This window comes from Delphinus delphis, chromosome 3, assembly GCF_949987515.2.
Source record: "Delphinus delphis chromosome 3, mDelDel1.2, whole genome shotgun sequence".
In the NCBI taxonomy this organism is placed as follows: Eukaryota; Metazoa; Chordata; class Mammalia; order Artiodactyla; family Delphinidae; genus Delphinus; species Delphinus delphis.
The window spans coordinates 146104134-146120706 of record NC_082685.1 but is presented as its reverse complement, the minus strand read 5'-3'; the positions used below and the strand labels follow the sequence as shown (position 1 = coordinate 146120706).

The 16573-nt window shown below is 42.7% G+C and overlaps 1 protein-coding gene across 2 annotated transcripts in view; it reads left to right on the top strand.

Annotated features, from left to right (window-relative positions):
* Positions 1-10934, top strand: part of NPR3 (natriuretic peptide receptor 3) — a 64072-nt gene extending 53138 nt beyond the window's left edge. The window contains exons 4-8 of one of the 2 annotated variants that reach the window (XM_060007082.1): positions 22-157; positions 5760-5854; positions 7684-7819; positions 9555-9639; positions 10641-10934. In XM_060007082.1, coding sequence (XP_059863065.1) covers positions 22-157; positions 5760-5854; positions 7684-7819; positions 9555-9639; positions 10641-10752 — 564 coding nt within the window. In that variant the 3' untranslated portion in view covers positions 10753-10934. Of the gene's footprint in view, positions 1-21; positions 158-5759; positions 5855-7683; positions 7820-9551; positions 9640-10640 lie in introns of both variants that reach the window. The other variant, XM_060007081.1, reaches the window with a different exon arrangement.
* The last annotated feature ends 5639 nt before the right edge of the window (positions 10935-16573 follow it).

Here is a 16573-nt window from a genome sequence, read left to right as displayed (position 1 = left end):
CAGCTGGGCTTTCCTTTCCAGGTTAACATGTTTGTTGAAGGATTCCACGATGCCATCCTCCTCTACGTCCTGGCTTTACATGAAGTACTCAGAGCTGGTTACAGTAAGAAGGATGGAGGGAAAATTATCCAGCAGACTTGGAACAGAACATTTGAAGGTGAGGTTTCAGTCTACAAGGCAACAACACTCTGCAGCTGACCAAGCTGCTTCTTTCCTGGTTCTGTTTTTCTCTCTTACAACCTTGGGACCTTGCCAGTGTCTTACTTTTCTCAGCTGTAGAAGAAGGAGAATAAGTTAAGATCAACCCACTTCACAGGCTTGTTGTGAAAATTAAATGAGATAAACTTGTGAAAGTGCTTTGGAAGAGTCCCACTGATATAGGAAGTGCCTTGTCTCCTGATTACTAGATGACAGCTCTAGGCTTCTTAAAATTAATCACAAGCCCCATTCACAACAAATAATCAGTTTGTGAAGAGTTCTGTGATCAGTTTTTTTTTTTTGGCGTTACGCGGGCCTCTCACTGTTGTGGCCTCTCCCGTTGCGGAGCACAGGCTCTGGACGCGCAGGCTCAGCGGCCGTGGCTCACGGGCCCAGCCGCTCCGCGGCATGTGGGATCTTCCCGGACCGGGGCACGAACCCGTGTCCCCTGCATCGGCAGGCGGACTCTCAACCACTGCGCCACCAGGGAAGCCCTGTGATCAGTTTTAAAAGGAATAATCCCAGACATACATTCCTCTGTTCAAAACTAGGAGGTTTGAGATGATAAGCAGGTCCATTTGAGCTCTCTGCTTATATTTTATTTTTTAAAATGGTGAATACCAGCTGTTGCTTAAGAACAGAGAAGTATAAGAACAATGACAACAACAAAATGGCTCGTCATCTCATCACTCAAGCAATCTCCGTTGACATTTAAACATTGTACAAGAATGAGACCATTCTTGGCTGGAAAATTTGAATGCTACAAAAATGTACAATATGAAAAGTGAAAGTTTTCCCTTCACACCCTAGTCCCCTGTCCCCAGTGTAATCACTATTAACAATTTCCTATGATTCAGCCTAAAAATATTTTATGCCTTCTGCCAGCACATATGCATTTGTATATCTTATCTAAAAAATTTACACAAAAGGGTCATACTATGAATGCCATTCTTCATCTTAGCTTTTTCACTTGTATGTCAAGTAGAAGAATTTTCCATATAAGCGCTCATAGATTCAGCACATTTTTACATGATGGTTCCATATTTTTCCACTGTTTGGCTGTACAAGTATTTCTGTAACCAGTCTCCTATTGATGGGCACTTCAGTTGTTTATAGTTTCTGCTATTATGCAAAATGCTATTATGATCTTACACATCTTGATGAATTTTTGTGAGTACATCCAATAGGGAACATTCTCAGTCATGGCCTATATGGGTCCAAAAGTATGTTGGTACCTTTTAAAGTGCATTAGGTATTGCCAAATATCTTCCAGAAAGGTCTACCAGTCCATATTCTCGGTAATAGCATGTGGAGTGCTAGTTTCCTCTCACCTCCCCATCAGTCAAAAAAAAAAAAATGAACATGAGACTCAATATGAGAATGATCCAGCTGCTGGAGCCCTGCGGATGTCAACTTCAGATTCACTCATTCATTCATGCATCAGATATTCTTGAGCACTTACTATGTGCCAGGAGCCGGTCAAGGCGCTGAGGATTCAGCGGTGAACTAGGGAAATCCCCCGCAATCAACTGAGCTTCCATGGTGGTAGGGGAAACTGGCGATAAACGAATAAATATACCACTTCAGGGGCTATAAAGTAAAGCAGGTTAGGGGGCTGGAAAGTGATGGGAGGGGTGTGGTAGGACTGCTAATTTAAATAGAGTTGTCTGGGAAGGTCTTTCTGATAAGCGGTGGTTGAGTAGAGACCTCAGAGTAGTGAGAGAAATTATGTAGATGTTTAGGAGAGAATATTCCAGAGGCAGCAGCAAACACAGAGACCCTGAGTGTGTCTGGCAGGAGAGTGCTGAGGGCCCCCGTAAGAGCGAGGAGGCCGGTGTGGCTGCAGCAGTATGTGAGCCGCAGTGTGATCGTAGCCAGAGTCAGAGGTAGTGGGGCCAGATCCTGTGGGCCCGGAAGCTGCCCTGAGGACCTTGGGTTTCCACCTGAGTGAGATGGAAAGCCACCAGAGGGTGTCGAGGGTCAGGATCTGTCTTGAGTCTTTTTTAGATGGGGGCTTTCTGGGGGCTGAGGAAAATAAACTGTAGTATGCTGGTGGGTAGCATCTGAGGACCGCTGCCATACAGGTCACTGACCAGAGGTCAGGAAACCCACAACCTAGCCACTGGCTGTGACCTCAGTCCTTTGGGCTTCTTCTTTGTCACCAGTACTAAGGGGGCTGGACTAGCCGATGACTGACAAAGACCCTTTCAGTTCTGCATCATGCCAACTCGTCCTTTAATGCACTGGGGCTATGCCTATATGTATTTATCAAGGCTAGATTTGGGGCACGTGTTTTTTTTTCCCTTGGGACTCCCGTCCACTCCACTGCCTCGTCTTGCCCTTGGTTATTAGAAAGGGTAGGACGGTACAGAGAGGTCAAGTTCCAGCGAGAGTTGTCTGGGCAGCAGCTATGGTGACATTTGGTGGATTTCATTTCTCCTTGGTGGTTTCAGTGGATGCCACATCTTACTCAAAACTAGAGTGACATCTGCTTTAACTCTGGACAGATTGTAGGACATGAACGAATAAAATAAGCCTCCAGGATTATCTTGCTCGACCTCTGACTGCTTCAGCTGAGGAGTTGGAATCAAATAGGATAAGTCAGGGGGCATATTAGGACTGAGTCAAATTTCCCAGAAGTTGTGTCCTGTGCACTGAGAAACCGGCATGTGTGGACATGACCTTGGTAGGCCACATCCTGTTCCTAGTTACTCCTCACTACACGATGTGGTCATTTGCTCTTGGTCATCTGAGGGAGGTTGTTAAGGGAAGGGCAGGTGCCCACAATGGCTGGAACTCAGTTTTCTTTAGAGGACATGGACTAAATTTTCCCATAGGCCAACCTGATGCTTCCATTCTAGGGCTGGGTCTACACAGGCAATACGAAATGAGTCCCAAAACAATCAACTGTATAGTTCAGTCTAAACTTAGAATCTCATTTGTCCAAATGTAAAGATAATTGAAGCCAAGGTAAGTTTTGACCTTGAATTGTTTGAAGAACCCCTTTTCTTTGCTAAACAATGATCAATCTGAGGGTAGCCCACAAAAGAACTATAAAAAAATCCCCAACTGTTCTAAAATTAAAAACCATTTAAATTTTAATGGTCACTGTAAGTGACCATAAAGTTGTCAAGGGAAAAATACTCTGGACGTTATTTGACAGATTTGGATTTCATTACCGTGAAACCTATGACCAAATCTCAAGGTTTTCAATAAATGGCCTGGGAAGAAGCTGAATTTCCTCTCTGTGTGAGACGTCAGAGTGACAAGGTAAATAGGACTGTGGCTCAAACCTTGAGCTCCGCTACAGGCCAATAGAAATGAGGGTGGAAAGTCTCATTACTTATGTACAGGAAAATTCTGCTGTCAGCCTGACGATCTCACCTTATGTACAATACTCTCAGGTGAAGTCTCACTTGCTAATTGGCCACCTGAGGGTTCACACCCCATTTCTTGGCAGAATTGTAATAGCTTAAAGTGTAGTGAGGTCTTGGATTACTAGGGCCACCTTGCCTTATAAAATACTCTGCAAAACACGTAGCAGAACACACCATCATAAACACCTCTGAACAGAACGGCATGTGGTTTTAGACAGCCAATATGTTTGGAGATAAATATATATATATTTAAATGACATTAATTACTTAAAAGTTGTATAGACTGTCAAGGATAAGCTAGCTTGAGATAGGTGTATCCTTTGTAATCAGTCTATGTTAAGAAGACAAAGAAATCAAGATGAATAGTAGCTCCATTCTGTTTCCGGCAAAGTAGACCAAAGTCTGGAAAAATCAGTGGGCCTTCAAACAGCAACCCAGAGGACAGTAAACCCACATACTTGCCCTCTCCAAACCACACTAGAGGATGGAGCGTTCCCTTGGGATCCCTTTTCCCAGACATTCATTTTACTTCCGGAGAGAACCACATCAGTAGAGGTGCCAATTAAGAATTACACTGAACTTGGCCACAGTTTAAATTGAAAGAAAACAAATACTTAGAATGTGGCTGACATATAAATTCTCTTAGTTAATGAAAATTGCAATATAGACATATTTAATATCAACTAATAGTATATACGTATTTGCTTTTATTGATTAGCTGCTGTAAGCCACCATTGCTAACCAAAGTAAATCCAAATCCTCTGTGTGGCGCTCAAGGCCCTCCATGCTCTGGCCACCCCGTTCCAGCTGCTCCAGCTTTACGTCTCACTGTTCCCTTCCATACACATGGGCCACCTCCCCCAAAACCTCACCGTCCCTTGGATTCCTTTCAGCTTTTGTGGCTTTGTAAATACTAACAGGGCTGCCTTTCTGCCTAGAACACTCCCACACTCTGCTGGCTGCTTGTCTGAAACAGAGGCTTCACCAACATTCCTATAAAAGACCTGCTCTCTTTTACTGAGTCCCCCAGGAGTCTCCAACTAGATGTGCCAGCTCCTCTTCTGAGTGGTGTGGGCACAGTCAGAATGTCCTCTCCCAGATTCCAGGCATAGCGATAGAAGTCACGACAAAAGAAGGAAACGACCGACTTCTCTTAAACCCATGTTGAAAGTACTTTACCTGTTTCAGCTCACTTAATCTTTTCAGCAGCCTCTTGGCAGGGAGCTACTATTATGCCTCTTTTACAGTCCTGGAGACTGAGGCTCCGTGGGCTAAATCCTTGCCCAAGGTCATAGGCTAGGAAATGTGAAAGCTGGGATTCAGATGCAGGCAGTTGGATTCCAGCGCCACCAAAATAAACCCCTTGTCTAGGCTGCCTCTCTCTTGAGCAGACACTGTGTCCAGATCATCTTTGCCTCAGCATTAAATTCAGCCCCTAGTTATCACTGGATAAACAATGAATACTTTACTGTATCTATATGAGATGATGAATGTTAAACTCATTTCACAGTACCTGTTAAGTCAAACCTTTATGCTGTACACTTGAAACTCACACAGTGAGATATGTCAGTTACATCTCCATTAAACTGGAAGACAAAAACAAAACCCCCAAAACAATGAATGAATGAACACAAGTGAGATAAAACTAGCTCAGCTTTGCTCTTGGCTCCCATGACCTGCGAAGCAGGCCCTTTGCTCTCCTGGGCGTCCACGGAGCCCACAGGCAAGCACATTCACTGAGTCCTGGGCCTGGAATGGGTTTTCTTTTATAATGTTTGCCCAGTGATAACGTGAACCCATGACAAGTCTAGGAACTGTACTACAGCTCCGCTTCTCGCTCTGCATTTTTAAAAAAAATTAATACAAAACTCTGGGATAAGCATACTGCTTTCAGGATTAGCCTTAATCTTTTTTTTTTTTCTTCTTTAACATATTCCCCAAAGAAGGTCATTTGTTTCTTTTTCTTTTCATTTTTAAATGGAGAAATGTTAAGAATTTAGGAATGCAGACACAGATGAAATTACAATGTCTTTTCAAATGCCAACAAAAATGCTCCGAGTTTGATGAGATTCCCTGTGGCATGAGTTTGTTTAAAAAAGTCCTGTCGATTCATTTTCTTGTTTTTGTTGGCGGACAGAGGCATTTTAAGTAACCAACTGGAGTCCTTTCCATCTCATCCTCTAGGTATTGCCGGGCAGGTGTCCATAGATGCCAATGGAGACCGGTACGGGGATTTCTCCGTGATTGCCATGACCGACACGGAAGCGGGCACCCAGGAGGTAAGCAAACAGGACTTCTGCCCCAGCCGCTCCTCTGCTTGTTGAAATTCCAAGGAATGTATTTGTCCTGGTGTCCAAATAGCTGCCCCGAAAGCAGCCTCCAAATAAAATGAGCTGCACACAAGGAGTTTCCAAGAGAGGGCTTCCTTCTGGCTGAGGGTATCAGGGAAGACTTCAGGAAATGGTTCCACGTTTATCCTAAGTGGGGAAATCCTACCTTTCAAGTGGCCAAGAATCACACCTCAGTCCTAAGATACAGGACAGCATCATCAGCTGAGAGACGTAAAGTGAAATTGTGTATTTACTTCCTCCCTAAAAATTTGAAAAAAAAATTGTTTTTGGCGGGGGTGGGTACAAACTGGACATGCATTAGTATTTCAAAAGATGATGGAGTTTCAGGATAGCATCACGAAGAGAAAAGGGTGCCCTGGACACACAGAGGAGTTTCTGACACTTCCTGGGGTGTCAAGCTCTTGGCCTCAGCTTCCTCGGCTGTAATGAGGAAATCATAATCACTCCCTTGCTGACCTCACGTGATGATCACAAACACCAGATAAAATGGAACCTAGAAAAGGACTGTATAAACTTTACATGATAAATACATAAATAAAGATTATAGGGATAGGCAGTGTTTCAGGTCCCATAATGAGGCTCCCTCTCTGCTTCTCTGAAGGCTCTCACCCAGAGTTGATGCTCCTGTCACACTTCCTGCGACCCTGCATGAAGGACTGTCTTCTCTCAGTCCACACGTACTTGGCCTTTGTGGGAGGGGCTGAGCCGGCAGGACCCACACTTGCTGCATTTACTGCACGGTTTTTTACTCTTCGATGGTCTGGGTCTCGTGTATGTTCGAGTCTCCCCCTCTATAAAAGGTGGATAGTAACCGTCTATTATAGATAGGGTTGTGGTGAGGAGTCAGGAGTGCATGTGTGTAAAGTACTTGGTATGTGCTCAGTACATGCCAGTGATTGTTAGTTTGGTGATTATCTAGAATTCTTTTCATTCTGACATGAAATGGCCTATGAGAGCTTGCTGGGCCTCTTTCAGGAGAGAGAGGGGGAGGGAGTGTCACAGGCCGCTCAGGAGCAGGGTGCCGGTGCCCAGACAAAAGGGAAACGGATCCCGAGAACCTGGGTGCGAAGGTACTTCTAGGTCAGGGCTCAGGGAGCTGATGAAACGGCTGTTGAACCAGAAACTGAGAGTGAACCTTGAACTGACCCATAAAAGAATACTGATTTTTTTCAGGGGCCACAGGAGCTAATTGAAAAGGAGTTCAGCTTGGAAGTGGGGTGTAAATAGGGTAAATTCATCAGAGAGGAGAATGTAACCCCTGAAGTCAGGATGGGGAATAGTTTTGCAACCCGAGGAGGGTGAAGTGGGAAGTTCCTGAAGACGCTTTTTAATGCTTGAATTACATGCCAAGCTAACTGAGTGGTGTGAGGCCCACTTAGCCTGGGACCCTTAAGATGGGTCCTGACATCACTCATCCCTGAAAGGAACTTGGGCCTGACAGATGGCTGACCACGTGGGCTGCTCTGTGGCAGGTGGGAGAAGCAGTACCCTCTCCCGTGAGCAAGGGAAAAGCCATGCCTTCCCAGCTTATTGCTTTCTGTATAACCACCTTCCCTGCCATGGGGAGCCCGCTCTCCATAAATTATGCTCACCTTAAGAGCGCTGTTGGCGCCTGAAAATCTTGACCTACAAAGTCCTCAGAAACACACCACTGTAGTCAGTGTGAACGACAGGGGAGCCCACTCTGTGCCTCCTTTGGAACCAGATAACTTTGACCTTTCAGTGTGTATATGTATATATTTTTTGCCTTTATATAGGTTATTGGTGATTACTTTGGAAAAGAAGGTCGTTTTGAAATGCGACCGAACGTCAAATATCCTTGGGGACCTTTAAAGCTGAGAATAGATGAAACCAGAATGGTGGAGCACACAAACAGCTCTCCTTGCAAAGCATGTAAGTTTAGAGACTTAATTCGCTCTGTGTTTCATCATCTATGGTATCAGTATAATGCAGGGGTCATGCCCTGAAAGTGCAGATTCCTGTTTCTGATGTGGTAAACCCATGGGAACAGTTCACAAACTGGTATCCGCCTTCAGCAGAGGCTTCTAGGTCCTTCTTCCCTTCCATCCTTTTCCAAAGTGGTAGAAGGCATCTCCCTATTTTTATATCTTGTACTATAATTTCTTAGTATTTGAGGTTTACACTTTTAGGGAGGATTAAAATATCAAATACTAAATGTCACTCGCTTATTCATCTCTTGTTTCAAAGTTTGTATTTATTCTCTTATCCCTCAGAACCAGTGTCCCTTAGGCACCTGAAAATTTACAAATTGGCAAATAAGTGTGAAATCTGTTATTTATGAGCAGCCTTGTCATAAATATAGAAGCAAGTGGAGGGTCTCATAAGGAGCTTAAAAGTAGGAAAATGGTTGGAAATCATTGTTTTAGCAAGACCCTTTGATAAGCTATTGAGGGAGGGCAAAGTGAGTATCGACCTTTCAGGGAACTTGTTCACTTTAGGCTAATGTATGTGTGCTCCTTATGTCTTGGGAACAGTCTTTAACCTGTGAGGTATTTTTGTATATGCAATAATTACGGGAAGGCATAAGGCAGAAATATGTTAAGAACACAGTCTCTGGAGTTATTGGGCCTGGATTTGGAATCCCACCGTTGTCACTTACTGGTTTTGTGAACCCAGGAGTGTTCTTCTATTTCTTTAAGCCTCAGTTTTCTCATATGTAAAATGAAAGAAATGTATCCCACTCTTAGGACTGCTCTGAGGATTAAATACGAATGCATATAAGACTGTGTCCTGAACTCTTTCTACACAAGCTAGCTATTTATCGTTTTTATATAATAACTGGGACACTACTGAACTTGATTGTTTCAAACTGTTACATTTTCACAAAGCTATATAAGACATTTTGACATGAAACTCTGGCTTTGGTGAGAGAACATCTAGAAACAGAACATTAACCCAATGAATTTTCTCACCAAATCTTCCAGCACTTGGAAGTGTCACCATCCAAGTGACACTGAAAATGAGAAGAGCCGGCTCAGTCCCATGGTCTCCATGGTTGTCTTCTCTGCCTGTAAACTCAAGAGTGTGGCTAGATCTGAAAACTTCAGTTTCCAGTTTTCTTCAAATCCTCCTTGAACCTGCTTTATCCCCACTGTGCTCACTTTTTTTTTTTTTGTAACAATCATTCATCTAGTATTTTCTTAAGTGCTTTTTTTTTTTGCGGTACGCGGGCCTCTCACTGTTGTGGCCTCTCCCGTTGCGGAGCACAGGCTCCGGACGCGCAGGCTCAGCGGCCGTGGCTCACGGGCCCAGCCGCTCCGCAGCATGTGAGATCTTCCCGGACCGGGGCAAGATCCCGTGTCCCCTGCATCGGACTCTCAACCACTGCGCCACCAGGGAAGCCCTTAAGTGCTTTTTAAGCTTTGCACTTGGTAAAAAACCCTCAAACCCCAAACCAAACCACAACCACCACTGCCACAACAACGAACAGGATCCCCTAGAAAATAGTTCTCAAAAAGAAAGGAAAATTGGAAAATTTGCCCCAAGTGGGAAATTGAGAAACACCTTCCAATGAATGAAAGTTTTCAATGACTGAAACGTCAGAATGAGGGATTTCTAGCTATTTCTCAACATGAACTCAGATTATCTCTGTTTCTTTTTCAAGCAGGTGGCCTAGAAGAGTCAGCGGTGACAGGAATTGTTGTGGGAGCCTTACTAGGAGCTGGTTTGCTAATGGCCTTCTACTTTTTCAGGTTAGAACCACTTTATAAGGTTTTAAAATTCACTCCCCTTTGCCACTTGCCTTCGAACGATCCTCCTTGTGGCCTGTGCCTATCTTGCTCTTACCCAAAAAGCATGTGGTGAGAAGAACTGAGCCATTCCTTTGGTGTGATGCTGGTTTGGTGGTCAGTGGGTTAGCATACCAGGCAGTGGGTCAAGGTTTCTATTGCCTCCCCCTATGGGCCACAGAACCACTGCTGTCTTTGGCTTACAAATATTCTGACCCCATTCCTACCGCCCACCACATGCAAAAGTGGAGAGGGAATCTGGACAAAGGGAGAATCAACTTCCCCAGTCTCCGGCTTCCTCCAGTTTAGAAACAGGTGCTGGGCTCACCTTCTGTAGAGGACGTAGTGGCTCCAAGCAGCCTATGCTCTCAGGACAGCTGTGCTCAGTATTTGAGAACCCACATGCTTAGTGACCACTGTGGTTAAGCCCCGAGTCTTGTAAAGTTGTAATATTTATGTGTGTTCAAGATACCGATAGTTTCGCATCTTGAGACCTGTTCATTCCTCTGCAATCTTTGGTGGTTGAGTTTGTGGCTTATTCTTAAGTCAGCGGACCATGATTTTTTTCATTTCTGTATGGAACTGTAACTGTGGGCGTATGTGACTCTTTGTGGGGACAATTGTATTCCTGTACGCTTCATCTGATCTTTATCTAGGGCATATCCTGGGAGCTGGGGAGAGCTTCTGTGGCAGAATAGACAAGACTTAACCCACGAGGCACCCAGGGAAGAAGGGGAAGGCTTGTTCTATGGCGTCTGGGAAAGCAGGCCAATTTTCCTCCTTGAATAAGGGCACAATGCCTTAGGGCACACTACTTTAATCTTTGACCAGGGTTTCATATTGTGTCACTTCTCATTTATTAACCCAAACCCAGATGTCCCTTGAGGGCATTCTTTGTAAGAGAAACCATAGTATTTTGTAGCCAAGCGAGGTTTTATTACTACATTCTCTTTCCCTTTACCCAGGAAGAAATACAGAATAACCATTGAGAGGCGAAACCAGCAAGAAGAAAGCAACGTTGGAAAACATCGGGAGTTACGGGAAGATTCCATCAGATCCCATTTTTCGGTGGCTTAAAAGGAAGCCTATTCTTTTGGCTTGAGATTCTTTAAGGAGATAAATGGGATGAAAAACATCAATGGAACAGAAGGGGCGCTCTTGAAAAACTCATTCTTTTAAGCAGTTAGTCATTTCGTTGTAAAATTTCTTTAGAAGCTCAGGAACTGTTATTAATCACCATATGCCTCCCGGCCTTTCATCTCGTGACAAACAAATATAAGAATATAACGTCACTTTGTTCAATGTTCATACTATTTCAAGGGCACATGATCAGATTTATGTTTTGAAGGTCTGATGTCTCCATATCTTGATGGCTTTTGCGGGGATTTTATGCAAGGCTATAAAATGTGTTTTTCTTAAATGAGATGTTTTATAGCTAGAATAAAATAATTTTTACAAGTAGAATATCCTTGAAAAGAATTTAACCCCAAGAAGAAGAAAACGTAATGAAAAGTCTCAAGGTAGGAAATACATCATTCCTTTCTCTAGGGATGGTGGACAGATCTGAAGTTGAAAACTGCTCTGTCCGATGTATACATTCAGGTCCTGACTTCATATCTCGAAAAAGAATCCCCCCCTGCCCCCTGTCTCCTTCAGCGTCTCATAAAAGCTACTCTGGAAAGTTGTAACTATTAATAAGTTAAGAGGATTTATACAAGAAAAGCAAATCTAAGATGTTTCATTTTTTAATATAAAAAAGCCCTATTTCACACTAACACTTTATTTTTAAGTATTTTAATCTTATATTTTACTATTAGAAAATGTGTCTATTTTTTCATTTTGAAGATTAAATTTCACTTCTATTTTAAAAGCATGGGTAAAGTGTACAACAAACCAATAATGATGAAAGATGCCTCTCTTTTTCTCCCTCTTTTCCTCTTCCCCGTGGCTGTAGCCCAATACAAATTGCTGCTTTAATTACAGAGATCTGGAAATGTACTTAGATTATAGACTCTACAGGAATATATCAATTTACCTGTTTTAAATGCAACTTGTTTTAGGGATAGACTCCTTCCAGTTCTGGCCAGTGATGAGTGTCAAGACCAAGGATGAAATTTAATAGAATTAAGTCAGGTTTTATAAAAGGGAGGCGGTCCTTTTTTCTCAAGAAGAACTTTATAGAGTTAGAACTTGACAGTAAGCACAGAAACGATACATTTAATAGATGACATTTTACCAAAATTCACAATGACAATTTTGGTTAAAAGAGGGAATCTAAATAGCTATTATATTCCCTTTTAGTAAACTCCAGAGAGGCTTGCAGTCATCCACTAGTAACCCATGTAACAGGCGTAGGGATATGAGGAATTTGGACAGGGTTGAATAAGTATATACCAAATCTCTACTTTGTGCCTAGTACTCTGCTCATAGGTTTAAACTCAGGTTGCCGCTTTCATGTATAATTTGTGGAGAAAATAGACAATAAGGGAAGAATGGAAAGTTGCCAGATCACTGTCCCATCTTATCATGACGTCACGAGGGTCTTTCCTCAATAATGTTTTGAGCAGCCGGAAAATAGTTTTAAAAATTATCTTAATGTCTGGAAAAGACCATCTATAGGAGGAAAATGGGGCAGTTTAAGAAAATAGGGGAATATCAGAATTGGAGCAATTCCTAGGTAATGATGGAGGCTGTGGCTCACACTGGTAATGGTGGAGGTGAGGCAGGGCGAGTGAGAGCCGCGTGTCCTGAAGTTGGCCTGAGCTTGCTTCCCTGGAGGTGTCCGCCACTCCTACTTCAGCCAAAGTGAATGGATTATTTCTGCGTGAGGCACATTCCCCCTCTATTGTTTAAAAATGGAACGCAGGCAGTTGGAGAACATGATAAAAGAATGAACTCTGATCAACTCAAGGGCCTATGTTGTAGTTCTCCATGCTGGGTGCAAATGAAAAAGTGCTGAATTCAAAACAGGATGGAAAAAGCAGGCAAGAGAGGCCAGCGCCAGAAATTCTGACACAGGAAGACAGTTTGGGAAGTAAAATCCAGGAAAGTGACGCGTGTAACATCTCAGGACTCAACGTGAAAACAGAATGGAAGAGTTGCATCCATCTTATTTTTGTGAGTTGAGAGACTATTTCTCTCTCATTTATGTTTTTCAGTGATGTTTTCCACGTATTTTAGAGATACTCATTCTCTATTATCTTGTGTTTGTAAAAAAACATTAAAATTTTGAGCCTATGTGCTTATTACAGGGAAAAAACACTCTTACCTGGCTGCAGTCTTTGGGTAGAAACATTTCTAACCTTTCTAGAATTTATATAGGGACTGTTAACGCTAACCTTTTTAAAGCAAATATCTTTTATTTCTACTTCAGGTAGAGGAATAGTTCTAAACTTAATATTATATTCCCAGGTAAAATCTTAAAATTTTTAAGTGAGAATTTAGTCTTTTAAAAATGGTAGAGCAGGGCTTCCCTGGTGGCGCAGTGGTTGAGAGTCCACCTGCCGATGCGGGGGACACGGGTTTGTGCCCCAGTCCGGGAGGATCCCACATGCCGTGGAGCGGCTGGGCCCGTGAGCCATGGCCGCTGGGCCTGCGCGTCCGGAGCCTGTGCTCCGCAACGGGAAAGGCCACAACAGTGAGAGGCCTGCGTACTGCAAAAAAAAAAAAAAAAAAAAAAAAAAATGGTAGAGCAAATCATGAGGTTTCTGGTATTTGGACGCCATTCTCTTCCAATCTTAAAGTGATTCTAGTGTTCTTAAGATTGTTTATTTACATGTCTGTTTGCTATCCTTTCTTCCTTGAAATTGTCACATGAGTTACAAAACTCTATTAAGTTTTTAAAGCTCCCTTAAGTTGGGAAACGTTTGCTAAAAGTGTAGGTGTTTGGCCCAAGGTTACCCTGGGTTAAGACTTCTGGAGGTTATAAATCGGGATTGAAATTCCTAACTGCTAACATGTTTGACAACTAGTTATTCATGGGGCAACTTCACCAGTAGCCACATATCATATGGTAAAATAAATAGGACTTTAGTTCTTAAATCGTTCATAAATTATTATCCTGAACTCCAGGGCGTTCAGATTTCAAAAGGGATACTTTATCAGTATTTTCTTATCTGGCCAAACATAAGCTGACATTGATACAGGTCAGAATGAGTATATACTTTTTGTGTGTATACTCTTGGTGTTGGAAATAAGTATAGGTTTTTATGGTCATCATCATCATCTTAGATTTTTTCTTTTCTGGACTCAGAAATAAAAGCTTTCTCTAGGTGATCACTTCTATCCAGGAAGAACTTTCTGTGTAGAGTGTGGAGCTTCCCCCAGAATGACCACAGGCTCCACAAGGAAGTCCCTATAAACACTACATTTCTAGGAAGAACCATCAGCTTGTCCTTTCCTGAACTGCAGACATGGTTCCACAGGCTTTAAAATGGTTCTTTACACCTCAGAAGCTATATTTAATGGAGGAAGGGGAGAAAGGTAGGGAAAGTGAATGCCTCCTTTTCTCGTCTTCCGTAAATTCAAAGTCTTTTGCTTTGGAATGTCAAGCACTTCTCCCTAATCACATGCTCCTGGTATCATTCACTTATTCAAGGCACCTGTGCCCTTTGCTCCCCTAACTGACCACTTTACTTCTGCTTGCCGCCGATTTTGGGAGTGTGAGATTTGCCGTTGACCGTGAAAGTAAGGCCATTGTATAGACCTTATACAGACAGAGACAGGAATTCGGAGTAGGTCCGGTGGGCTGACCACCTTCTTGTGAGTGAGCATAAAGTAGCTGTTTGTGGAAGTCTCTTAGGAGACCAAATAGAATATTATGCCGCTGGTATTAAGGGAGTGTTTATAAACTGAAAGGAACACATACCTATGTTTCTTGGGACACAAAGCATTCGGATCCTGAGTGGATGCAGTCATAAAGCCAAACACCAACCAAAATCAGGTCCCTCGGTCTACGTTTCATGGGGTTGGTTTAGTTATGCCGTGTGGTTCAGTGCTTCATAAGGAAGCTGAAGACGAGCTGAGTTTCTTCTTCAGTAGAAAAAATGGAAACTAATAACATGGAGTATGTTTGGGGGGCAGTGCGGAAGCACAGAGAATGAGGTGGCGCTGTTCAGAGGAATCTGTTTCTTTTTCAGTTGATCTTTAGAACTATAGAATAACCTATAATTTAGCTCCTCTTCAGTAAGAAGCTTGGGACACACCCAACAAGAAGAATCAGGATCAAGCTCTTCCGAAAGAAACAGAAGAGGGTAGTGTTGCCAGCTGCCAGCATCTTTACCGCCCCTCCCGCCAACACCCTTTCCACTGTCCACCATGGCTCCAAAGATGCAACAGCATCGTGCCATGCAGGTAGCAGCTTGTGAGTACCTCCATGCTTCCTCAGGGGGAAAGAAGACCATGTGCTGGCTGTAAGAATGTAGCTGGCTTTTGATCAGAACCCTTACCTAACTTGACCACGTGCTCCCAGGGCAGTTCAAGCCTCTGATGTGCATATGCTCCAACAAACCTGGCTTCGGTTTTCAGCATGTAGAGCTTGCAGGTGTGCCCCCATAGCTAGACTCCAGGATTAAATCGACTTTCGAAAGGTGCTGGATTGCAGTTTGTTCAAATTTCTCATTAACCACTAATGTTAATTCCTACCAAAGGCAAAGCAATTCTAAACCAGCTGATGCTGTTGATGTTCATATTTTAAGCCACTTCAAACACAGTGAAGGGGTTTCAGTGGGAGCTGAGTCTCAGAAGTAAAAATCCATATATTACAATAACTCTTTGATGTATCAGGTGTGGGATGATTCCTAGGGGACATATTTGAACAAGCAGAATTAAGAGTTAGCTACAGTGCTGCATTGCTTTGATTCACATGTTTAAAGACCTAAATTTCTACGTGCAAGGAATAAAGAGCCCATTCACCAGGGTAAGTCACAACATAGGCTACCAAAGTGTATTCTATTTGCTAGGAGAACAAAGCTGTCATAGCACATAATAATTGCTCAGAGAAGGTTGAGAAAGAGGAAAATTTGGATTTTGAGACAGGCTATCCTATTTATTATTCAATGCCAAGATCTTAAAATGTTCAGTGTGGTGTGTCCTACAAGACAGCAATGAGGTGCCCATAACAGCCTGGAGATGCTGTGAGTTTGCAGATCTTTCTGCTGGGTCCTGGGAATCTGAGTTTTGTTCCCTGTGCATGGTGCATAATTGAATTCAAGAGGACACAGAACAGACACGTGGGGGATTACTTCTGCAGCCCTTGTCTTCTGGGCCATATTATTCACTGATAATTTACTATATAGGACTACCGAACAGTACATACCTACCATGAGTCTGGTAGAAAAGTAAAAGTAAAAGCTGACAGCTACATACAGTTTATTATTCGAATGTAAGTAGAACTATCTGCATATAATGTGATTTAATTTATTGTTGTTTTGTGTAGAAAACGAGAATTAATGACTGTGGATATAACCCCTGTTTTGTATAATATATTTTATTTCTGGTGCAAATTGGTCAGTTAAGATATCTTCATTTGGTGTTTGGATATAAATGTGTATGTGTTCTTGTAAATGTTTCTGTTAAGCAAGAATGCCACATGCTCACAGTATAACAATGTGTTCTCATTAAAAAAATACGTCCCACAGAAACCTTTTCCTGTTTATAATTCAACCAACATACACTGCACATATCCATATTCTCCGAGGACTTTCTCGTCTCCTAGGACCAGTTTAAGTAAAAGATTAATTAGCAGATGGGATGAATTGTGCTGTCTGAATGGTACCCATGAAAGAACTCAAGAATTTCTTCCCAGGACAGGGAAATTTGCAGAAATAAGAAAAGAATATATTATTAAACTGAGGAGCAAACCTTGAATTGGCAGGTAAGGGGAGAAATCTTTGTGAAT